Source organism: Brachycentrus maculatus, unplaced genomic scaffold (assembly GCF_059751285.1).
Source record: "Brachycentrus maculatus isolate JH-2025_06_01 unplaced genomic scaffold, ASM5975128v1 h1tg000055l, whole genome shotgun sequence".
NCBI lineage: Eukaryota > Metazoa > Arthropoda > Insecta > Trichoptera > Brachycentridae > Brachycentrus > Brachycentrus maculatus.
In genome coordinates, this window is record NW_028280809.1 from 350830 (window position 1) to 378193 (window position 27364).

The following is a 27364-nucleotide window of genomic DNA, read 5'->3' on the forward strand; positions in this document are numbered from 1 at the left end:
AATAACCAACCGTACAAAATATTTCTATCCCATTATTACTTTATATCCTGCATGGTAGAGGCCATTGTAAGAACTCGGACCCATTGCTCCATAGAATGCTGGTCCGGAGCAGCCAAAACGTATGTTCGCATGTTAGCGTGTTCACATTTGAAAGACCACTTCCTCAGCCCTTTTTCGTCTCCGGTACACAGAGATACCACGTAAGACGGTAGCAATACAGATCCCAAAAGCTTGTCTTCTTCTTGACCTGAAATAAAAATGATAATGGGAATTAAAACAAGGAAACAATGTAAGAACAATTACAATAATGTTCTTTTCTCCCATAATTATTAACTGCACATGTTATAAGTATTACTTAAGTACCTAGAATTGTATGGCTATATAAGGACCCTCAGGGCGTTTGTGCACTACACGGAATTACACGGAATTTTACCGTCCGGCACGTCAGTTATCTTTTTAAAACGATGATTGGCTTGCATTGGCTTGTGCTTTTGTCCATCTTTCTTTAGATAGGTGCTCTTGATCGGTGCGTCAACACATTCGATCATGCTAAACTGTCGTAGCCGCTTTCATTTTTCAAAATCAGACTACCGGACGGTAAAATTCTGTGTAGTGCACAAACGCCCTCAGTCTATTTAATCTTCACAGTAGTTTGAAAATGCCATAACAATGCCAAACAATTATTACAAAGTTTATTTTTAAGTGTTTTTAATAATAGAATATAATTTAGTACACTCTAAAAATCAGGGTTTAATTTTAATATTAAATAAATAAATTAAAATGGAGTTATACAAATTTAACGCCTATTCTATAAATTACAGTAATACTTTTTACAAGTTACGTTCCTTAAGCAAGTTTACTCTCTCTGTTGCTGTGTTTGCGGGACCAACCATACAAAATCAGGAAATATATTCGCTGAAGTTAATTTCAGTATCTAAATAATTTCTAGTACAAATTTAAATAATCTAAAATATGGGACATATAGAGATATCTATTGAGATGATTAATAAATACTGATGATGTTACGATTTATCAATATTATCCATTTTACATAGATTTACCTAAAACTTCATAGGACAGTAGACATATATCTATAATACAGGGTTGGTAATTTTCTCATATAACGTTTAACATATTTTTCTGTTAAAAATTTAGACAATTTTGTAGTTTATTACTTACAGTGCATAATAACATATTATTATTGTCACAAATTGGGCAAATGAAAATTTGTTTTTAATTTATGAAGTATAATTTCTGTTTGTATTCAGATGTTTTTATGTATCTTGCCATTTTTAATGCGATAAGATGTGATCAGCCTGACGTTTTGTGAATATTTAAGTTGTTTTTTTTCTCCGAGTAAATGGTGGCACAAACAACACATATTTAGCAATTTAAATATATATTTAAAAAAATATTGGGTATTAATTTCATATAATATTTGACAGCCCACTGCGATTAGCCATATTAATACCATCCGGTAATTTTTTTTTTTAATTGTTTGTTTGGCAGTCACCCAGTGAAAGGATGTTTCTGCCAGTATCAAGTATTATTTTTATTTACAAACAAAAAATTAATAACAATTTATACAAAAGTTCATAGTTTAAATGCGTTTAGCGTTATCATTTTAGAAATTATGCCCGAAGTTCTAGAATTAGGTTCAAAAAGAAGGGTGGATACTTGGGTGGGGAGTTGGATTCCTGCCCGTGTTAAGCTATTTAGAAAGTTATCATTCTCTGTTGCCAGCGGACACTGAAAGAACGTATGGTTGGCATCCCCTATATCTTGTCAACATTCGCAATCCGGTGATGTAACGCACTTTATCTTATCTGGTACTTTAAGGATTAAATCAATTAGGATCAAAAATACTCACCTTTGTAATAAAAGAGGCAGTACTCAGAGAGGACGAACCATCTCTTTCTCCAGACTTTTAACCCGTCTGATCCCTGTTTGTAGAGCCATCCAGCCTTGGTAACCGGAGCAGAAGGAGGTCTCTGAGCGATCGGCGAACGCAAGGCCTGCGAAGTCCCGCTGCTGCTTCTTCTACTCTCTGAACCGCTAGGCGACTTAGTACTCGGACTGCTCATAGGATCTCCGGAGGTCTTGCTAATAGGAGAGACAGAAGACTGCTTGGCCTGGTTCTGATTATGCTTCATCGATTGGTGAGTGGCATAATCGTCAGGAGTGATCATGTTATCTTGCTTCTTGGATAATCGGGCATTGACTTCATTCAGTTGAGCGGTGTTTGGAGATGTACTGTACTGGGCAAGATTTTGCTGGGACTGTTGCCTACTGTGAAGATGTTGATGAAGTATCTGTCTCTGGGCAAATGTCTGCTGCTGCTGGATTTGAGCCTGGCTTTGATATTGCATCTGTTGGTGCAGCTTCATCTGCTGAAGCTCGTTGTATTGCTGCCTGAGTAGTTGCGTGTGGCTGTGACCCGACGACATGTAGTTAGGTTGTTGGATTCTACTCGTGTACGGTTGGTACATCCTGGACTGCTGATTGGCAGGTTGGTATATGCTCTGATGGTTTTGGTATATTTGCTGGTGATCTCCCAGCTGGTGTTGATTTCTGCGCAGGTAAGCTTGGTGTACGGAGGCGTTGTAACCGGGGGGTACAGGGGCTGTTAATATGGGATCCTGCGATGGGCTTTGAAGGGAATATGAAGAATTAGCCATGGGCATCGACCTTTGCTGCTGTTCCAGCCTTTGATTAGCCATTTGTTGCTGCTCTCTCAGAGCATATTGTCTGGCTAGTTCCGTCGGTTGTCTAGTTCCGTAGAGATCTTGATGGTTCTCGAGCAGCGGAGATCTGGTGCCGATGGACTGCGGGTGTTGAGGCCTCTTGGGTGGCTGGTGGATGACATTGGATGGATGCTGCTGTGGTTGCTGCATGATCTGGGTGTACTGAGGAGAGTCGGTGTAATGGTTCTCTACATGGTTGGTCTGGGGGTGCGGCTGGTGAGGGCGGGGGGGATGCTGGTGAGGGGGCGGAGCCATCTTCTTCCCCTCCATGGAAGCTGATGATGTCAGGACAGGTGGGTCCAGCCTGAAACAAAAGTAAAAAAACATTGTAGAGAATACTATCATTTTAAAAATGTATATGTAACATTGCCAATAAACAAACAAACAAAAAATTCAAATTTACATAGATAAATAAATTTATTAACTAGAGACCATAGTATCAGTACATCACCATGTACTGTGTTTCAAAATGATGCGGAATGCATCGAAACACGTGTCACAATCGATTTTAAGAAATAGTGGTATATGTAAAATGTGTTTTTAACCCTTTGAACGCGTTAAGCAAAAAATAAAAGTTGATTTGAAAAATGCAAATTTTCCATAAAAAATAAAGTTTTCTATAAAATTCCTTTTATTTGTAATCTTTACTTTAGTCCTTTAGCTTGTTAAAGCCATGGACTATAGTCGATTTACGCGTCCAAAAGAGAAAAAAAATGGGCGACTTTATTCGATTTACGAGTCCAAAGGGTTAATAAATGTTTTACTTGGTAAATACCACTATTTCTTAAATTTATTATGTGACACGTGTTTCGATGCATTCCGCATCATTTTTAAAGCAAGTATGTCCAGTTGAAAGCACCATATGTCAAGCTTAGTCTAAATTTTAGACTAAGCTTGACATATGATTATTTTATTTTAGTTGTGTCTGAGATGTTGAAGAGAGGGTAGGGAAATTAGTGTTATTTACCAAGTAAAACTGAAGTTAAAAATGGATGGATATTACCACAAAATGACTGCCAAATCAATTAATGAAATTAAAACTATCCGCGATAACAAAAAAGGTGATCAGAAACGTTGTTTTATCAATCATCAATAAATTATATTGGCTGTCCTTGAATGATAAATGCATAACGAATGCATATCGCTCACTCCTTTCAAGAACGTCATAAATCAAAATTCGTCAATTTTCAGCTGTGGATGTTTCCGGAATGCCCAGAAAATGTACTATATATCAGCAAAAGAGGCAAATTTTTAACTTAATATTTACCCGCTGCAGGGCAAAAAATGTTGTTTCTGCATTTTTAAGAAAATGTATTGTTTAATTATTTTTTTAATAAACTGAATATTTTTCAAATGGAGAAAAAACCTTCAGGTTTTACCTAAAAAATCTGTTGCACAGTTAAACGTTCAATAAGTGGCTTGATATTTATTTTTAATACATTGTGTTATATTTTCATACTTTAAAAACGTTCTCCTGAAAAATCAAGTTTTTTTTTATTTTTGACGTTCTTGAAAGGAGTGAGCGATATCATAAAATATCGGAATTTCATTCGTATGCACCAAAGGAAATATATACCTACACGAATAATAATGATTGGCACATTGTTGAATGTAATCCCCATTCAAACGTATGTCAGATAGTTATCGTATAAATGAGAAACGTGACAAAAAATATTCTCTGTAAGTGACACTTATGGCATACAAATCGTGACCAGCGGTCGTAACTGACATTTTCAAGGAATTTCTAAGCGGTTTTATTAGAATTTTTGAACGTGTATCTTTTACTAAGCCATAACTTTCATGAAACGTCTGAAACAATACTATGTATATATTATTAGAATCCTAATTTTCCATCATATCATTCCTTTTTATTACATCTTCCTCTCCTTATGCATAAGAAAAGGTAAGGAGGTAAGATAATGAGAAGGTAAGAGGCCAAAAATTTGAAGCAAAGGTACAATAAACGAATGGGTAAATGATTCAAACTTAATATTGTATTTTTTTTAGAATTCATTTTTATCTTTCCCTGTATATATTTCCTTTTTATATTACTACGAGTATGTTAAAATAAACAAAAAAAAATAAAAAAGTTTGTAAAAGAACTCTACTAACAAGACACATACGTTGGCCTTGTGGTATATATGTATGTTCATATTTATGTACTTGTATATTTAAAAAAAAATATTTTGAAATTCTTAAAATATATTCTCAAACCTTTCTTGATCTTGTTCCCTATTCTCTTAATCGTCAAATTGAAATCATGAAAATATATTTCAATTATCCTTAGTATAATTTATATTTTATCTTGTTCAATTTACCATATACTAGCAATTTCTGCCCACTATTTCAGTAAGTTATTAAAACGTACATACCATGACCATTCGCACTCGTATATTATCGGTTGGTTGGAAGATATTGCTTCTTAGCAATAAGCACGCCAATTTACATTATTGTGTACAAGAAGTTGAATTAATAAAATATCGATTATTTTAACATTTTACGTATTTATTTACAATAATCCGCAAAGCGTCTATTTTAGACGCTTGTCTGCAGGTAGGATAGTAAGGATAGGGAAGGTAAATGTAAAAAAAATACATCACAAACACCCAGACCAATTGAAAATAAATATTTCTTGAATTCATTTTGCAATTTGTGGGAATCGAACCCAAGAAGCCAGTTTCGCAGTCGAGCGTCTACCTAACCACGGCGCCTGTCCATAATTAAAAGACTTAAATTAAATGCAATTTTTTTAATCTTCATCTATAAATAATGATTGATTTTTAAATAGACCACTCCGGAGCGCATAGTTCATATTTCAGATCAAATAAACGATAATAACCGCAAACACAAAAAGGCTCTGCTGTCAAATTTGTGTAAACGCAGATAGGCCAGTTAGTCTAAAGATCGACGAAATACAAGTATGACAAACTCGTCCCGGCGACATATCACACGGACATTGTAATGAGCCATGTTTGTAATTGTGCCTTAGCAAATCACTACACCAATTAGCACCTTCATAGCTGTTTTCAAATCAAGAACTTTGGTTTAAAGTACCTATTGCTATTATCAGTGCCTTCTTTAGCAAATATGTACAAGTTTAGAAATATCGTATCAGGTGTTGTCAGTAAACCGGTTTTCCGAGATTCTCGAAAAACCAAAACAAACATTAATTTATCTATTTATTTCAATTTTCTTTCACAAAAATTAGTAATTCATGGGTTCATTCCTGTAAATTTTATATTCCAGCTCATATAATAATCTGTCAGTATGAATAATGAACTTTTTTTTTTTTGTATTTATTGACTTGGCGTTTAATTTGTAGAGCTCCATTTTAATTTATGTATTAATTTTAAATCAAACACAGATTTTTTGAGTCTACTAAATTGTATTTTATTAACAAAAAACACATAAAAAATTATATTGTGACAATTGTTTCGCCTTGTTAGGGCATTATCAAACGAATGTGAAGATCAAATGGACTACGGTCCTTATGTAGCTATACAATGTGTTTTTTGTTAATAAAATACAACTTAGTAGACTCAAAAAATCTGTGTTTGATTTAAAATTAATACATAAAATAATGAACATATTAGCTCAAACTTAACTGTTACCAAAGATTGTTTGCAAATACACAGATTATTCTATTCTCTCTGCCTACCCCTGCGGAGAAGCGGCATGATTGTTAGTTAGTTAGTTTATTTTTTATTATGAGAAAACACATAATTCAACAGTATATCTCGGCAATTTATTTCATGTGTAAGTTTATAGACGTTGAAATGATATGAAATGAGTATACTCTCAAATATACAATAAGTAAGCGACTGGCAGCGCGAAAAGCCACACGTGTTGTTCGCGCACTATTTTTTTTAAATACGTACAAATTGAAAAAATAATAATATATTTTTTTAACTCCTTCCCTTTCAATAACTGTTTTTTTCTTCTTCATAATCATGTATTTATTTCGAAGAAAAACTTATTTTTTTTCAATACGAAAAAAGTATTTTAAGCGAAAAATTCAATAACGTCAAATGTTACCTGAGTTTAAAGAAAATTCAATTGCGGGCTATCGATTATCCCACCTTAAAAATAGACAAAATGTGTCTAAGTATGCAACATACGTAAAAATCGTCATAAACCATTTGGTTTTTTTTTAATTTTTATTTCAATATACTCCTTGTCTCTACTTTTTCTTATCATGAAATATGCACCCGCATCCTCTCAAAATAGCTTATCACTGACATCCTTCTTCGTTATACTTCTCTTTCTACACGAAACATGTTTACTAATTTAAAGCAATCACAACGTAAACAATCGAAATAAGTTTGTTCCTGTTTCAGCCATCTGCATAGATAAATTCGTCGCAGCGTAGGTACGGAATTACCATACTAAACCTGTTTGCAGCACATGAAATTCTGATCTAGGAGGCACAACTTCAAGTTGCTATATTATTATATAAAACAAAAGACCGTTAGGCACTTCTATTTTTAAAAATGATTTAAATTTTTACGAACTTGATTACTTTCTTTTAAAACTTGTATTTTAAAAGTCAATATTGAAGGCTATAGTTAATTGCAACACCGAAAATACGAATCCAGATCAATATTTTATACTTTCGATCGTTTATGTATGTATTATATACTTATTTATATTTATTGTAAAGTGTTTTTTAAGAGGTTTGGTTTTTAAACTGATAACATTGTTTCCACAGACTGTCAATTTGACAGTTGATTTTTAGTCAATACGTTTTGCCATTTCACCATGAATAAACCGAATGACCATTATGCGCGTCGTAGGTTCAATGAATGAGCCGAAAACAATATTCAGCTTGATCCTCTTTTTCAACGCAAAATTTTGCTCACCCATGAGGCACATTTTTGGCTAAATAGCTATGTCAATAAGCAGACTTGCCGAATTTAGAGTGGAAAAAACCCAGAAGCATTTGTCGAGACGCCCTTACATCCATTAAAAGTCACTGTTTGGTGGGCAGGTGGAATCATTGGTCCTTATTTTTTAAAAGCCAGATGCAGGCCAGAATGTTACGGTCAATGGAGAGCGCTACAGAACCATGATTACTGACTTCTTCGTACCTCAGTAGAATGGCATTGATGTGACAGAGCTTTGGTTTCAACAAGATGGCGCAACATGCTACACGGCGGGTGCCACCATGAATTTATTGCGAAAATTTTGAATTTTTATACACCCAAAAAATACCTCCTATATATTCAATACTAATCGCGATAAAATATGCGAGTGTCATTTCAAGGTACGAAATGACAGCTTTTTAATTATTTTCTTAAATTGTAATTAAATTGTCAAATTCTTTCCATTAATTCTGTGAGAAAACGGAAAAAGTGTCATTGTTAAGTTTTAATATATGCAACAACAAAAAACAATATGATGAAAACGCCAACTATCTAAATATAGTCACTGTTTTGTCACGCTGAATGACATATCGCTCACTCTTTTCAACAACGTCATATATCAAAAAACTTGATTTTTTAGGAGATCGTTTTTAAAGTTTAAGAATAATAATGAAATGTTTTAAAAATAAATATCAAGCCACTTATTGAACTTTTTACTGTGCAACAGATCTTTTTAGGTAAAACCTGAAGGTTTTTTCTCCATTTGAAAAATATTTAGTATATTTAAAAAAAATAATTAAACGATACCTTTTCTTCAAAATGCAAAAACGACAATTTCTGCCCTGTAGCGGGTAAATATTATGCTAAAAATATGCCGCTTTTGCTGGGATATAGTACATTTTCTGGGCATTCCGAAAACGTGCATAGAAAATTGACGATTTTTGATATATGACGTTGAAAGGAGTTAGCGATATGAGAAAGATCTTTACTACCTAAAATTAATTTAAAAATTATAATGTAAAAAATTGTTTATGCAATGAAATACGACTTGGCTGAATGATGCGATCTATTTCAGATCTGCCCTCTTCCATTATCCGCTTATGAATAGTAATTTTATATTTAGTTTCTATTTTAATGACTTTATAGATCCCATATAGATAGATTGTCCGTCTCCGTAGTGTAATGGTCAGCATGCTCGGCTACCGTTCTGGAGGTCCCGGATTCGATTCCCAGGGGGGTTTAATAAATATAAGTGATTTTTTCACTCTAATATTTATTCAATATTACACTGGACTGGTACCTTAAGTGGAAGGCTGATCACCTTTCCTTCATGTGTAATAGATCGAGATAACACTGCGTTTATATGAAGCAGTGCCCTATGCACCATTGGGTGCGGTAAGGGATTTATTATTATTATAGATAATGAAAGCAGGCTGTACAACTTTATTTCAAAAGAATAATGATTTTGTTTGATGTGTTTCTGTGTTATGGATCTTGGTTGCCAATCATGGGTAGAATGGTGAAACACGAAAAAAATAAAGTGATAACTTAAACCAGCCTATGACCCAGACCTTTATATTCTTCTTCATATATATTGAAATATCGAAATGTAATAAAACGACGTTCATATTACCCTTTTTAAAAAGTGGTCAATCTATCTTACGACTTATAGAGACGAAGGAATGAGAAAAAACACACTAAATCTAAGACAATGATGGCCGTAGAAGTTGTAGATAAAATCACGACAAAAAGACGATAAACTTTGCGTAATAGCTACTTAAAACAAACTACATGTATATTATACATGTACAATGTACCAAGGGGTCCGGTGATACTCGCTTTTGATGATAGCGTCCATAAAAAGCAAATTAGTGCCCGGATTATTGGTTTCGCCTACGCCGGGGGCTCTGGTCTGGTCAAAAATGATGAATGTAATTACGAGCAAGCAAAGAGTTAAGCTGGCCATCACCGAGTATCGAATGTACACCGCGAAACCACAAAATCACCATTTCCAACAAGATAGTGTAAACCCCCCTACAACGTTGCCATAGGTACCCCTTTATCTAAAGGTGGGGACTGACCGGAGCATTTTGTCGTAACGTAACATTCGCGGCGAGCATCCGACTTCGGATGGAGCACTCGGAACGCTGTACTGACTATACGAATGCTCGCATCGTAACGTGTTACGTTACGACGAAATGACTCCGGTCGGTCACCACCTTAAGGGAATTTAATAAGGGGTTATTTTTTCAAGCCGCCTCCGTGGTTTAATGTAATGGTATCCCTGGGTCCGATCCCAGGCGGGTTGAAAATAAATATCAGTGATTTTACACTCTAATACATATTTATTTAATATTACCCTGGACTGGTCTCCGAAGCGCAGGAGTGATCACCTTGCCTTCATGTAAGTAACGATCAAGATAACACTGCGTCAATACGATGCAGTGCCCTATGCACCATTGGGTGCGGATAAGGGTTAGAAGAAAAATAAATGTTATATTGTATTTTTATACATTAACTACCGGAAATGACTATGATGAGTCATTTAAAATTGAAATTAAAATATTGACTTCCCTTTAAAGTCCCCTCCGATAACACGGTACCTATCTCAGCGTTATAAGGGGGTTTACTAATACAATGCCGGATTGCGCAACCAGGATTTCCATGCCATTAGTCATCTCATCTAGTCTACCGGCAGCAGAATCCGGCCGCACGGTCACCATAATCTAATACTAATCGCTTTCAAATTTCTCTTAACAGGTATATTTTTTATACGAGGTGGTAAAACTTTCTCGCAACTAGTCGAGAGTGTAACCGAAACACTTTGATCTCTGCCAGCAAACGAAAGACCATAATTAACGTAGCCATATTTTAACACCTTTGGGATCCGATTCTATAACGCGCTCAACTAACCTTGTGTGAAATACAATATGCGTCTTATTTTAACGACGTCGAAGCAAATACAGTGGAACCCCGAAAATCAGAAATCCCGGAAAATTCTAACAAGATTTTAGAGAAAAATTTTGTGGGAAAATATTTTTCAAAAACACGCAAAGACTGAGGAACACATTTATTATTAATTATAAGCTTGAGATGGTATGGTATGGACATGTGGAGCGAATGGATAGCGAGAGAATGACTAAGAAAATATATGTGGCGAATGTGAGAGGGAAAACAGAACGTAGACGACCGAAAAAGACTTGGCACGATCAGATCAATCAAAACCTAAAATCTGGCGGTGTCAAAAGTCTGCGTAATCGGAGGGCATGTATGACTAGATGTATGGATGTGAAGGAGGCGAGGAGTGTATGTCAGGACAGAAGAGTGTGGCGTTCCATCCTCTCTGCCTACCCCTGCGGGGAAACGGCGTGATGGTAGTAAGTAGTAGTAGATAAGCTTGAGACGTCTATCAACCAATTTGTCTGGAAAACATCTCTTTTAGATACTCTGGAGCTTTATTTTGTATTTATTTATACGTAATTGAAGAGCTGCTAATGTGAACGAATCTATTGTAAACTACAATATTTTGCTTGTATTTTCATCTCAGATTAGAACATCTGAAGGTCTCGAAGCTAGTCTTCTTTTCATTATAAACTTAGAAGTTAAACAATGATCATGTGATTCCACAAAATTCCAAATCAATAAATGATTTATAGCTGGATTTTGCTGAATTGTAATGTGTATTTACTATATTTCGATTGTATTTGCAAAAATGAAAAGATGTATTTTTTTAAAGATAGTTTTACAAAAAAATCTGGTTGCTCAAATCATAACTCATACAAAACGCAACTCTCAAAATACCTACTTTGACTAAAATAAAATATAATTTATATTTGAAGCACTTACTTACATTTTATAATTAAAATGTAACTTTGTTTTAAAATCACTGTAAATATTTTATTATAACTTAATTATAATGATAAATTACCAAAATATTAAAATAAGATAATAAATAAAAAAATAAGAAATAAGGATAAAATACATAAGACTGTCATTGTTAAAAAAACGAGTCACAAAATTGTTTAATGTATAAGGGTTAGAAATGTTTAATGAGACGCCTGAATGTATGAAGAATGAAAAGAGTCTGAAAGAATTAATGAATTTAAAAATAATGTTTTATATTCTGTAAGGAGATGTAAATATATGAATAGATGATGTTAATTAAGTTTAAATAATAGTTTATTTTAGTTGTAGTAAAAGCTAACTTAAGAAATAAGTAAAAAAATATATCTACCGGTTTCGAAGCTAACCGCTTCTTTATCAAGACTGATTAATTAAGATGCGGTTAGCTTCGAAACCGGTAGGCATTATAACTAAGTTGCAAATAGTTATAGTGATTTTAAAACAAAGTTGCATTTTAATTACAAAATAAAATACATAAAAGACCTTTTAAAATACTTGCGTAATCTCAAAATAAATTTTATTGTATTCCAAGAAAATTCTGTACTCTAAGTAAACGCTACAGTATGTGAGTCTATATTTAAAGATAATGCAACATTTAGCCAGAGTCACGTCTTTAGATAACACAACTGGTGCAATCATTTCTTTATCTTAGTATTTTTAATTTTTATAACGATTAGGCGATAAACATAAAGATACATGCTCTGAATCCATTAAATTACATGGAACAGTTCAAAACGCTCGACATCATTATACCGTTCATACAGAGATAAGAAAAATACATACGTACATAGGGTAAAAACCCCAGTTATTGTCACTTCTAGCAGGTTGGTTTAGTCAATATTGATTTGCAAGTTGAGGTAAAGAAAGTCATTTAAGTTTTTTTACTATTAATACTAATTATTAATAATAATACATTTAGATAATTTATGTGGCACCATTTTCGTAAAATGCTACCTCAAGGGCGCTTCACTGTGATTCAATTATTCGGTTCGGTTCGGTCAATATGTATTTATTTACAGGTTGAGATAAAAAAAATGACAAACACCATTTTAAACTAGTTATAAATAATTGTGGATAATTCATATAGCGCCAGTTTAGTAAAATTATTGTCACCTTGGATATATTGTATATATATTAAGACACACTTGTTACATGCCAGTTTTTTTTTTGAAGATGGTGAGATATAAAATAGAATAACCTGGTTTCAAACGATAAATAGCAAAAAATCATGCTAATAATAATAATCGGCGAGTATGTATAAGGAGATGCATGAAAGAAGAGGCGAAGAATATTTGCGCAAAGACAGATTGGTGTGGCATTCTATTCTCTCTGCCTACCCCTGCGGGGAAGCGGGTGATGGTTAGTTAGTTAGTTATTTATTATTTTAACAAAGTAAAAATGGGATAACTGTTTTTAAAAATTAGTAGGCGTCCAATATAAGGTAATTTTCACATTTGAAAAATGTAAATGACTGAAAGGTGTCAATGACTGGAAGGGTGTCAATAATAAACCTGTTTACCTTACATCGGTGTACTGTATATTTTGCATCGTAAGTACATACATACTGTCGTGGCACACTATTTAAAAAATCTCATAGGTTTTTTCCCGGTTTTCCTCTGCTACTTTTTTCCAACTACATTCATTTCATAAATGCAATCCCTCAAACTAATGTGCGGCAAAACGATGTAAGATATAGTGAAATAAGGAAAGAATGCATAGCTGAGATAAGCATTATCAATAAAATTAAGAAATGTGCGTTGAGATGGTTTGGACATGTGGAACGAATGAGTGAGGAAAGAAAGGCAAAACAACTTTATGAAGCGAATTTGGTTGAGGAATATATGTATATTATTTAAAAACCGAAAAATTATAATACCCGATAAATTGCATATAATATAATTTTTGATACGAGTTTCGGTCATAATTCAATTCAAGAAATTTGATATAATCAAAATCGTAAAGTTAAGAAAAAATATTAAAAAACTTACCATGTAAAACAGTTACAAACCATGAAAATCGTATTCAACTAATTAGTTATTATATTTTTATTATAAATATCCATTTATCATAACACAATATATGGTAAAAATGACAAATAAATTATCAGAGTTTAAAATAAAATGATATTTTTGAAAATCGTAAATCGATATGATTTTTGTTTTTAAAATTCCGTTCGAAACATAACCATAGATTTTGTTATTATCTGCAGACACAATATAATCATACACAGAATTATTTACTAAATAATTGACATGTTTTATTAAATTGTAGCCATTTGCATTTACGAAATGCCTGAGCGGCACGATCACACGGATTCATACCACGGACAAGACTATTTCAATATTTTTTATACACAGACATATACGTATTATATTATTATTTTTTTATAAAGATAAGGCGTGCTATTTTTCGTTAAATGTTTGTGAAATCGCTAAGTAAAATAGCCGTACCTAATCAATAGGTTTAGGAGTACATAAATCATGATAACGATATACAGGAAAATAAACCTCGTACATTCCGTCGGAGCACGTTCAGTAAGTATAAAATATGAAAAATTCTCTAAGGAAATATTTAAGAAGCGAGTGTTTTTGCCTAGAATTTTCACTCATGAATTACATGAAATAATAGTAACTTTAAACATAAAGAGTAAATCCACTCACAAGTAGGCATAGGCTATGAAACTTATAAACTTGAAGCCTGAGTAGGGACATGATAAACGGTGTTGCATAAGCCGTAGCTAGATTTCAGAGTCACTTGGACGTTAGGTAATTAAAAAAAAGGAAATATTTTCTGGTTTTTGTTTAGTACGAAATAATGGTTACAATATATTTAATACCTGATAGGCTTTTAGTTACATGTCAATTTGATCAACTCAACAAGAAGGTTTTTTTTTTTTGAAATTTGTACATATATAACTAACTAACTAAAAATGTAAATGACTGAAAGGTGTCATTGAAATTTTATTGAAATTTGTACATATATAACTAACTAACTAACTAACCATAACGCAGGGGTAGGCAGAGAGAATCGAACGCCACACCACTCTGTCTTTGTAAACATTCATCGCCTCTTCTACATTCATGCATCTCCTCATACATACCCGACGATTATTACGACTGCTGCAAAAATATTAACACAGTTAATATTTAATTATTTATTTAATTTTTCCTGCCAATTGAAATTATTTTTGAATTTTTTTTTTCCCATTTTAATTAAAACATGCCATTATCTTACCCATATCCGCACTCAAGGGTGCATATGGCACTGTATTGCATTAATGCAGTATTATACTAACCGTTGCTTACATATTTTTTTTCTTTAAACCCTTATCCGCACCCCAATGGTGCATAGGGCACTGCGTTATATAAAGGCAGTGTTAACTTGATCTTTTACACATGAAGGAAAGGTGATCAGCCCTCCGCTTCAGGTACCAGTCCAGGGTAATATTGAATAAATATTACAGTGAAAAAAATACTTACATTTATTTTACCCCCCTTGGGAATCGAACCCGGGACCTCCAGAACGGTAGCCGAGCGTGCTGACCATTACACTACGGAGGCGGACAAACAGTTGCTTACATAAAAGGAAGGTTAATAATCTTGCGTTTCAGATACCAATCCATGATAATATTAAATTAATATTAGTATGTTAAATCTATTATATTTATTTAACACCCACCCCCAGGGAATCGAACCCGGGATATCCAGCACGGTAGCTAAAGGCGCTAAACATTGCAGTACGGAGGCATTGTAGGTATTATAAAACAAAATACATATCTGCAGAAGTAGCAGAAGATTCATGTGCCTTTAAAACCCACTCGTGATATGCAGATCAAACGTTTTCACTCACGACTTGCTGAAATTATTAGTTACATTCTACCTGCTAACTCGTGATGTACAGTAGACTAGAATTTAAACATAATACACAAGATTACTATGTCGACACGCCATAACTTAATCACATTGCCTTTTATAAAAAAAGGTATTTAATTTTAGAAACACACTTTTTTGATTATCGTAGGAAAATTATATAAAAAAAACGAAAAAATTAGGAATGCGTAATACATAAATTTTCAAAGAAAATTTATTTATTCACAATTTAAAATTTACTTATTAAATATCACTAAATACTAAGTTAATACCAGTATAATAGTGGATTTGGCAGATTTTGAAAGTAGGCGACACATATATAATATAATACATTGAAGAGCAATACTTCGTGGGTAGATGTACAAAAGCGATATAATAAAGGGTCCGCCAAATAACTTTTTTTTTTTGAAAACAGGGCGCAAAACATCGAGTGTAGCTTCGGCTGTGTGGCACGTAGCGCCGTCCTGTTGAAACCAAATGTTGCCAATATCCTCCTCTTCAATTTTTGTGAACAAAAATCCGTTCAACATGGCCCGATAACGATCGCCATTGACTGTAACGGCCACTCCTTGCTCATTTTCAAAGAAAAATGGCCCTATTATGCCTCTGGACCAAAATCCGCACCAAACAGTGACTCGTTTTGGGTGTACCGGCTTTTCAATGTATGCGTGCGGGTTTTCTGTGCCCCAAATACGACAATTTTGCTTGTTTACATACCCGCCAAGATCAAAATGAGCTTCATCCGAAAAGATGATTTTTTTGGCAAAATCGGCATCTTCTGTAAGTCGATCGCAGGCCCACTCAGCGAAGCGAAAACGCATTGGATGGTCAGTTGGCTTCAACTCCTGAACCAATTGGACTTTGTATGGCGTCATACCAAGGTCTTTATGCAAAATTCGTCTCAATGATGTCTCCGAAATGTTCAATTGTTGAGAACGACGGTGAATTGATGTTGATGGCGCTTCACGCACACTTTCTGCCACAACATCGATATTCTCGGGTGTACGCACTGTTTTTGGCTTTTCACGCTTTGGTTTATCGATGAGGATGCCAGTTTCTTTCACTTTTTTCACAAGATAACGAACATACGGAGCTGACGGTGCTTCTCTTCTTCCAAAAACCGTACGCAATTTTCGCACACATTCTGCAACATTACCATGATTTTCAAAGTAATGTCGCAATATTTCCCAGCGTTGTTCAAGCGTATACACAACCATATTCGCTCAGCGGAAGGATAAAACTAATTATCTGTCAAATCAGACATGAGCTAAGTGTTACCATTCACGAAATAAGCACTAGTTGAAAAAAAAAACTTTAGATGGCGGACCCTAATAAAAATAACAAATAAACTAACCCAAGCGGAATCACGAGCACGGCTATTAAAAATTCTTCTGAGCATCCTGTTTTTCAGAATAAAAATTTGGCGAATTTGCGAGGTGGAACATAAAAATGACCTACCGCATTCATAAACTGTACATTTATTACCTGAGGCGGAATGCATCGTAAATATTTCTTTTTGTATCAAGATATCTTTTTTATTTATTTAGTTTAAAACATATTACCTACATACATAAGTCAAACATATAATATTCCCGATGAGTAATTTCCATTTCTCATTTTGGGACATGGAATAAAGGTTAAGAAGACTGAAAACACAAATAAGAAATTTAAAAAACTTAGGGCAAAACATAAAATATACAACAATAAACGGGCATAGTAAATCGGCATTTCATTCATTTTTTCGAAACCTTATCCGCGCCCCAACGGTGCATAGGGCACTGCATCATATAAACGCAGTGTTATCTTGATCGTTAACACACGAAGGAAAGATGATCAGCCCTCCGCTTCGGGTACCAGTCCACTGGGAAAAAATCACGGGGGCAGACAAAATAGGCATATAAAAATATAAGGTAAGAAGCATGTTTAAAGGAAACAAATGAGAATATATATACGTGTACAATTACTTTATCGATTAAATACAAAAGTCAAGCCTGTCTGCCCATCCAATACCATTAACCCTTTGGTTGCCAAAACTTTTGGGGTTACTATGCCAGAAAAACCACGATTTAAATATTAATAATTATTTTCGATAATTTATGAACACTGTGCCTTTGTTTTTTCTTTGACGCGACGAAAACATCTTCCGAATTTTATTTAACTAAATAAAATAAAAATAAAAATTCACTAAATAAATGACTAATAAGTAAATGCTGCTCGCTTACTGTTCACCTCCTTTCTACGCCGTACGCATAACACTGAAGATCATACGAATCTGATATTCGGTGTTGAAAGAAATAGTATAGGGGTGCGTTAACTTTTTTTGTTTTATTTACGCAATATACGTATTATATTTGTATCAATTTACTGTTCATTAATCTAAGCACGTAAAAAAAATCTTTTTGAATAATATCACAGGTGTACACCAATTACTTTTCGCGAAAACCAAATTGGTTTAGTGTGTTTTGTTTTTCTCGTTTCACTTTAAATATTTTTGCTACTTTGATTTTTGTGATATTTCAACTAATTATAAGATATAAATGATCAATAATTATTGATTACGATGCATAACTTATTGAGAGAAAAAACATAATTGAACCGAAAAACTTTGCACAATTCTGAAAGAATCCCTAACATACTGTCCAAAATGTGTCTGATACAGATATTAACCGTTCCCTTCCGGTGCTAAAATAAAACGCGCGTCCCGGTGTTGGGTAGTCACTACACAATAAAAAAATACTGATTTTAAATCGGAAGAATACAAACAATCATAGCTTATCCCCTTTATTAATTATAAATTAAGTAAAAAATTATAACAATTTAGATTTATTTGCTGAAAACATTAAAAAACCTTCTGGCAACGCTCACTGAACAAGTATAGGTCCACTCTTATCGGAAGCCCAAAAGCTACTGCCGCTAGCCAGAAAACTTTGAGCTTTGAGCCCCTCACGTATGCACAGTGCAAGTATGCAAGAGTGAGATGCGAATATAGTGTCGCGGTTCCCGTGCACTCTTCACGCGCTAATTATACGCGAATTTGGTTCCAATATTCACAAAATACCTCCGATGTACCCAACAAATTCCGATTATAACACTATTTTAAATCAATGCGTAAATATGTTATGGAGGAATACCTAAAATCTTACCCGTGTATTTATTATATTTATAGAGATATTATGGTTATTAGAAGCAATGTGTACTAGGTACACAACACCGGGAAGGGAGGGTTAATCATGACGTCAGATCCGACTAGAGTAGCGAATGCCGATTTATCGGATTTTGGTAACCAAAGGGTTAAGAAACTTGCAACATGCAGTACATGAAATATTATCTCCGCGGAACGCGAAGCCCTCAATGTAGTTATTACATCAGGCATAGTAATATCATACTTTCAATTCGTTTTATAGTTCTCGAGGCGTCCTTGCTGGCTCGAAAATAATATTAAAGACGCGAGACTCTCCCGAAATAATTTGATTCCGTGCGAATGGGGACATTGCATTCGGAGCAGGAGTTAAAAATAACCTTAGTTATGAAGTTATGTAAAGTTGTTCGGGAATACGGCACCGAACGATTAGTCGGCCAATGTCACTTGCGATTGGAACACCACAAGCATAAGGAATATTAAAATGACGTCAACATTGACAATTTTATTGGGGGGGGGGGGTTTATTATTTAAACAAAATGCTGTAAATAAATTAACTGGTCAAATTATAAGCTAATATAAAAAAATGAACAGCATATCTTCCGGCATTTCTCGTGTATGTGAATATAATCCAGGATTCGGACCTCACATACAAATGACAGAGTTTCTGCTCAATAAAAAGCTTCTGTCATCTCACCAAAGATGTATCTAGTGAAATTCTAGTGAATTCAAGCACTATGTTTCGAATTTGAACAATATATATAGAAGTTCCAAGAATTTGAGTAGTGTGGTTGTCAATCATGGGTAGATTAGGTGAATGTTACACGTGTGTAAAGTGATTACATAAACCACCTTATGACAGTCGTAAGCCCCGTAAATGCCCATATTCCAATTCATCTATATTTAGATGTCTAATAATAATATAATTGACAAAATATTACTATTAAAGGTATTTCGCAGTTACATTTGTGGAGGTCCTCACAAAAAATTACATTATCAATATTGCACTAAAAAAATCCTTTATATGCAAATCTGTTCTGTTTACTGTATTCTATCCTAATCTTAATTGAAGTTGCGACAAAATGTGATCAATCCTGTGTTAAACCCGTATGAAATCATTTAATCGCACCAAAACGTAACAATTTCACAAGCTATGTAGAACAGGGTATTATCATTCGGGAGGAATATCTAATTTAACATACTCAACCTATAAAGTGTTATGTAAGATTCGTTTTGTGTTTATAGCAGCCGATATAATCAATATTTTCATTAATCATTTTCTTTTGCAAAATTCCCCTTCGTTAAAACGTTGTTTTCGTAAGTTGGTAACGAATGACGTCACAGAAACGAATCCACACTACTACTATTACAGCTCTATAAAGCAGATACATAAAGGGATACGCCCCATAACACACCCGATGAAGTAAAATTTGATGACGTATAGCGGTGTCCGTTTTTCGTTTTATTAAAATATCTAAAGTTTAAACCTTCATATCTCCATTACTTATCTATGGATTCCAATAAAAATGTTACAGATAGTCTTGTGATTTTTCATATTAATTTACTAGCCAATATAACACATCATGAGAATGATCCATTCTTGATTACTTAAAATCATTTATAATGGCAACGTAACGTTTTGGTGAGGACTTCCACATTTTAGAATATTAAATGAAAATAACCCTTGACATTCCAATCGACCACCCAAAGATGCGTGGGTACTTATAAGATCATTTCTTAAACAAGGACATTCCTGCACAAGAGTGTGATACAAACGTTACGTTTGACATTTCTGTCACACGACATGATAAGTGGCATTTTGGGAATTCAGGCGTGAAACGGAGGAATAAACACTTACTCCATAAACTACAAGATCGAGTGGAAACCCCTCCCTTTTAAACTTTTGACAGATTTACGATCCATCCCCGATGACTAAGGTGGAGAGCACCATATGCGTTTAAATTAGCTGATTGATACAAAATTTGACTGAGTCGTCACTAATTATATAAGTACGGTAAACCCCCCTATAACGTTGAGATAGGTACCGCGTTATCGGAGGAGAGGTTATAGGCGGGTTAATGTTTTTAAATTGTATTTTTTTAAAGAGAAATATTTGTGTTTTTATTATTTACGCAAATATTTAAATTTTATACTATTTCTGTGAGCGTAAGCGGCTTATTGTTAGAAATAGGTATCGAATTGCGGTAGAGGGGTTCGAACCGAAACACCTAACCACGGAACCACAACCCGACATACGTCTCGTTTTAATTTTAAATGATTCATTTCAGTGAGTACAAAATTTATGTCAGTTTGTATGTATGTTTGTTTCAACAAGGGACAGAGATTAAGAAGAAGATTAAGTAAAGAAATTTCAATCAATAAATAGTGTTGTGTTGTGGTCTCGTAGTTAGCGACGCGGACTCTCGAGTCAGAGTTTCTGGGTTCGAACCCACTCTACCACAATTTGATATCTATTTTATTTATGAGTCGCTTAGGTCCACAGAAATGGTAAGAAATTGAGGTATGTTATTGCAAATGTCCAATGAGTCCATTCGCCAGGAACTACGCTTGGATGGCTTGACTCTGGCCAATATCTGTGCCCGACGGATTCTCCAGTTCTTTGGACACGTTGCGACGAGGATAGCCTGGAACGACTAGTTGTGATCGGTAGCCTGGAGGGAAAGAGAGGGAGAGGAAGATCCCCACACGATGGACCGATCAAATTAAGGCAGCAGCAGGCACCTCAGTGGTTGGAGCGCTACGTGCAGCGCAGTCAAGGGATAACTGGAGAAGAGTCATTGCTTCTGCAAGGGTCACAACCCTCAGCAATGAGGATTAAGACGGAGAAGAAGAAGAATTGCAAATACATAATAATAGTGCAAATATTTCTCTTTTTATTTTAAATTAAAATTAAAAACCTTTAAGTAATTAATGATGTCCGCCTCCGTGGTGTAATCGTCAGCGTGTTTAGCTACCGTGCTAGAGGTCCCGGGTTCGATTCCCAGGGGGGGGGTGAAAATAAATATTTGTTATTTAACACTAATGTTTATTTAATATTACCCTGGACTCGTTCCTGAAGCGCAAGAGTGATCACCTTGCTTTCATGTAAATAATGATCAAGATAACACTGCGATAATTTGATGCAGTGCCCTATGCACCATTAGGTGCGGATAAGGGTTATAATTAATGATGACCATTCATACACCTATGCCACGAACCGTTACGTACAGTATTTAGGAGTTAACATGGTTTATTGTCTTCGTCATTAGCTGGGAATATGTGCCGTCAATGTTTTCATTGTTTATTGAACAACCATAACACTTTTACAGGCATTTACCACGCACATTAGCTTCACGCACTACACGATTTTATAGGAACATTCCAGTGAAAACCATAAAGTTCGTGTGCGTAATACAGATCCACCCTAAACACCCTAAACCACACCACACCCTAAACCTCGTAACTGTTTTTTTATTATTATTTATCTATGATTATTTAAGGTGAATATAGCACATTTCTAAAAAGACAACTACTACTACTACTACCATCACACAGTTTCCCTGCAGGCGTTGGCAGAGAGGATGGAACGCTATCTAAAAATAGCAGAACATAATAAACTAAATGATTTTAAAACACTCTCCTTATCATTCATTGTTTAATTTATGTAATACCACTTTTTTAAACACTTATTTATATTTTATTTTTTTCAAAAATTTTATTTTTATAGATACAAATGTCAAATCGTAATTATTTAACTTTAATTTTAATAATTTTGTTGTTATAATTTTATTATAATTTACGGATGGGGAACATGGGATATATTGACGTCAAGGAAACATGACATGACATGCACAGAAGAACATATAAATTATTTTAAAAAATATATATAATCAATATCTTGTTTTATTTATTGTTACTATTACTATTACTATTGGTAAGACATGTTTAAATTATTAAAGAAAACACTTGAGTTTATTTATGACTACTTGTTTCGGTAGCTAAGCTTCCATCATCAGGTCTAAATATTAAATTAAAAAAAAAAAATTAATAATAAACTGTTCTATAAATATAATAATATATTATTTATATAACAGTGTGGATGGAAGCTTAGCTTCCGAAACTAGAAGTAAAAAATAAACTCAAGTGGTAAAAAAACAAGTGTTTTTTTCAGTAATTTCAATAATATTTTTTAAATTATGAGTTACGTGGTTTCGTAGGTGCATCGCAATACGTTCCCATGAAGTCGATATGTGGAATAATTAACGTGGGAAAATCAATTTAATGACATATTAATAACGCATCGATTTCTTACATAAATATACATATACCGTATTGATTATTTACTTACTACCTAACAACAAACTAACAGTAAGACTAGTCATATGAAGCTGGGCTCCGCAGAGTTCATGGGGTCGATTCCTGGATACGGCAACGTAATATAAAATAATATTAAGAACATTTAATTCGGAAATAAACACTACAGCTAAACGAAACTAATACTAAGCTTAACTGGCAGTGCACAATGGACTCCTGGTTTCAACCCTAATGTATGGAAATGGAGCATGGATCTAGTAAAAGGATGAAAGTATACCGGCTTTTCTCAGAAGAATGTGCTGCAAAACGATGTGTGATAGATGTTCGAATATAAGGAAATAATGCAGGGCTGAGATTAGATTAGATTAGATCGATAAAATTAAGAAAGGTGTATTTTGAGATGGTTTGGATACGTGGAACGAATAAGTGAGGAAAGAACGGTAAAAGAAATTTATGATATGAATATGGTTAGTAATAGAAGCAGAGGAAGACCGAGGAAAGCTTGGCATGATAAAATATTTCAAATACTTGAGCGTGGTCAGGTCAAGAGTCGGAATATACATGAATATGTAAGAGGCGAAGATTGTTTCAAAGACAGATTGGTGTGGCGTTCTATTCTCTCTGCCTACCTCTGCGGGGAAGCGGCGTGATGCTTAGTTGGTACGTTAGTTAGTTTGTGTAAATAAGATAGTGAATTTGTGATAGGGACTGGATATTGCATTTAAGACTGTAGACTCGAATACCATTCCAGAAGCTTTATCTGAAAATGATCTCAAATAACAATGCAATGTAACTTTAGCTTATGTTGACGTCCAAGTTCGCTGTATGCAAGATGTGATTATAGCCAAGACCATTAAATGTTTCACATTACATATGCACTATGCACTAGTATTATGTTCTGTAGGGTAAAATAGGCAAAGATTGCGCACATTATTTTTATTTTTTTAGAAATATAAACCAATTTTTTTTTCAACTGTTCCAGTATTCTTGAAGTCACAACTTAACTTTCTCTAAATCCAGGTAACATTTTCTGTAATTGTTTTTTTTTTCTTCTTAAAACACTGTTTTTGCATTCAAAACATAAGTTATCCTTCAAAATAATTACATATTACTAAATAAATATAACTGTAGTATTAACTAACTTTAGTAAATAATAAAATTTTAAAATATGTTCCAGCGTACAAGCAAATCAAATTTAAAAGACACTTAGTTTACCACTTGAGTTATATTTATTTTATTTTAACGACTAGTTTCGGGACCTGAGTTTCCATCTTCAGGTCTAAATATAAACTTTTATATTTATAGTTTACATTTAGACCGGAAGATAGAAGCATAGCTTCCGAAAGCTGTCGTTAAAATAAAATAAATACAAGTAAACTTGAAAAAAACAAGTGTTTTCTTTTAAATTTCATCATGTCTTACAACAAAGTGAGTACCGAAAACATAAATAAAATAGAAGCAATAATATTATCCTTATTATTAATAATATTTTGTCCGCCTCCGTAGTGTAATGGTCAGCACGCTCGGCTACCGTTCTGGAGGTCCCGGGTTCGATTCCCAAGGGGGGTAAAATAAATATATGTGATTTTTTTCACTGTCATATTTATTCAATATTACCCTGGACTGGTACCTGAAGCGGAGGGCTGATCACCTCCCTTCATGTGTAAACGATCAAGATAACACTGCGTTTATATGACGCAGTGTCCTATGCACCATTGGGGTGCGGATAAGGGTTTTATTATTATATTAATATTATCCTACTCTTTTTGGGAATTGCAAAATTAGATTTTTTGCTGATCCTTAACAGTTTTTTTCTACAATGAAAATGGGAAAAAAAATTCATATAATTATACAATAAATAAATAAACCAAAATCTTGCCCCTTGTACCCTACATATTTCACACGACTTTTCATTGCATTCATATGGAATTTTATGGTGACCCTGTTTAGTTTGCTGACTCATAGTAGAAGCCATGAAGTAGCCTAATGAATGTGCATACCACGTAATGTCCATTTAATAAAAAAATACCATTGTTATTTTCATAAATACTCGGTCTTTTGTTGGTATGCCTCGTGAGTTTACGTCAGCATTTTACAGTACGAGCTTACGATGGCAATAATTCTGTGTTCAAAATTATTGCTCCAATACTTTTGACCTATTAATAAGAATGTGTAATCGTTTAATTCATTTCTTTTTTTTTAAGTGATTAATTTATCCTATAGAATCGAAAAAAGTGGCAAAATTCGTTCCAAATTGACAGAGATATTTCCAAATCTCTACATATTCGTTTCCTCGGAGAATCAATCCTGTTCATACCATAAATTCAAATTTGGTCTAAACACAAGAAGGGTTAACAAAATATTTACTGGCCACATTAAGACCTCGCTTAGGGCGCTTGTGCACTACATGGAATTTAACTGTCAGTTTTTTCATGTTAGCATGATAAAATGGATGATTGGCTTGGATTAGCTTGTCCTTTTGGCCGTTTTTCTTCGAATCGGTGCGCTTGATCGGAGCGGGATCACGATGCGCGTAAATTCGATCACGCTAAACTGTCGTAGTCGCTTTTATTAAAAAAAAAACGCACTGCCGGACGGTAAAATTTCGTGTGGTGCACAAGCGCTCTTATCTCTTACTTTAAGTAATATCAGTCGTCAACCTTCAATACAAATATTAAAATGTACATTTTTCATATATATTTTAATATATTATTATCAATCTAAAACTACAAATAGGCTAAAAATCCTTACATAAAAATCATTTTGAAGAACAAATACGAAAGTACTTGCCAGTGAATTGTTAAATATTTGAGGAAACATATGATACCACATGATTTTTTTTGCAAATATAAAAAAATACCATAAACTAAAATTGAAGTTACCCCCTTAAAAATAATTAAGAACACCCCCTTAAAAATAATTAAGATTTGATTGAAAACAGAAGATATTTAAAATAAAAAAAATGGCACCATAAAGACAGAATTTTTAATACTGCCGTGAAAAAAAGAATATTGTTACATAGTATATTCCATCAAGGAAGTCGATATAAAAAAAAGTATTTTTTTCGAAATAAAGCAGTATAGTGTCTCATAGTAAAGTACTAGAGTTTTTTAAGCAAATAAATAATACAATATTAATACATGATGTTCCATAAAGAAAATATTTTTTTTAACTTTTCTCTAATATAACATATGCAAGTGGCTGTATTTTCTAAAATATATAACTCGAGGCATATTAGCTACCGCCGAATATGAATTATTTCATTCGATTTACACGATTTCGCTCAGCGCGATGTAATTACAGGCTGAATTATTAATCGCGTTAAACGAGGCCTCTCAGTACACATCAAATACGATTTAAAGATAAATGCCTGCAATTAATGGTTAAAGAACATATTAATTGCGAAGTAATATCACATGAGAATATACATCATTCTTTGGAAACCGTAATGATTCAAATGTCAATTAACAGGCGTACGTATAATTATTTGCTCGTATAAATTGTAAAGATAAGAGGCCTTATTAAGAGTTATTTCTCGGTCTTTTCTAATTTTCCGGCAGTTGAGTCGAACAGTAATAGCTACCTTTAAAATTTATGTCCAAACTATAAAGAAATGAGCACAACATTGTTTAGAATCATCAATTCCCATGGTGTTCAGTTTCAATGTCACACTTGATTTCCGCAAAAGATTATTATAAAAAAATGGACACTTTAGGAATTTCTTGAAGTAAATCCAAAAAATACTTTGATTTATACTATTTTATTGATTTGGTAATAACTTAGTCGAATAATTTGATTTAAATATATAAATATATAAAATATAAGACCACTTTTAAGTTTAAAAACGAAAAAAGTTTAAAAACTACATTTTGAAATCTCAAAATATATGAAGAAGAATATGGATTTCTGGATATTTAAAGGGCTTATGACTTGTCATAGGCTGATTAAGTTACAACACTAGTCAAATTTTTGGAACTTCTAAATATATTGAACAAGCCTTTGACAGATCGTAAGCTTTGAAAATACACAGACTTCCATGTTCTTTTTCATCTATGTTGAGATGTCATAATGTAAAAATAACTCCCTAAATGGAAAAAAATGCAGATTTGTAAACATGTATTTGGACACACTCAAAATATTGGCAAGAAAAACGACTACTTCTAGAAATTAGTCGTACTTACATTGAAAAAAATATATAGTGGTCTCATACAAGTGTTTTATTTTTAAATTTAAGTAATTTTTTTAATTTTTAATTATGATTTTATGTTATAAGACTATTTGTTTCGCTATTAGTGTATTCATTAGTGTATTTTTTATTTTTGTATTACATAGATACTATATATACGTATTATATGTATTACTTTAAAGGCTTCAGCCGTTCAATAAATAAATAAATTATCAATATTCCGAGTGCATTTAAACCTTTGTTTACGTTAAACCTACTCAAGAGTTAATTTTAATAATATTATTTTTTACAACGAGATGTAGTATGTAATTTAACATATATATTTGCGTTATTTTTTTTATTATTTT

At 33.5% G+C, this 27364-nt stretch overlaps 1 protein-coding gene across 7 annotated transcripts in view; it reads right to left on the reverse strand.

Moving 5' to 3' along the window:
• Positions 1-27364, reverse strand: part of kmr (pleckstrin homology domain-containing family A member kramer) — a 123755-nt gene that overhangs the window by 33046 nt on the left and 63345 nt on the right. For all 7 annotated transcript variants that reach the window (XM_088278036.1, XM_088278035.1, XM_088278039.1 and 4 more), the window contains 2 exons: positions 1871-3048; positions 40-247 (listed from right to left, as the gene is read on the reverse strand). In XM_088278036.1, the coding sequence (XP_088134162.1) occupies positions 40-247; positions 1871-3048 (1386 nt within the window). The remainder of the gene's footprint in view (positions 1-39; positions 248-1870; positions 3049-27364) is intronic.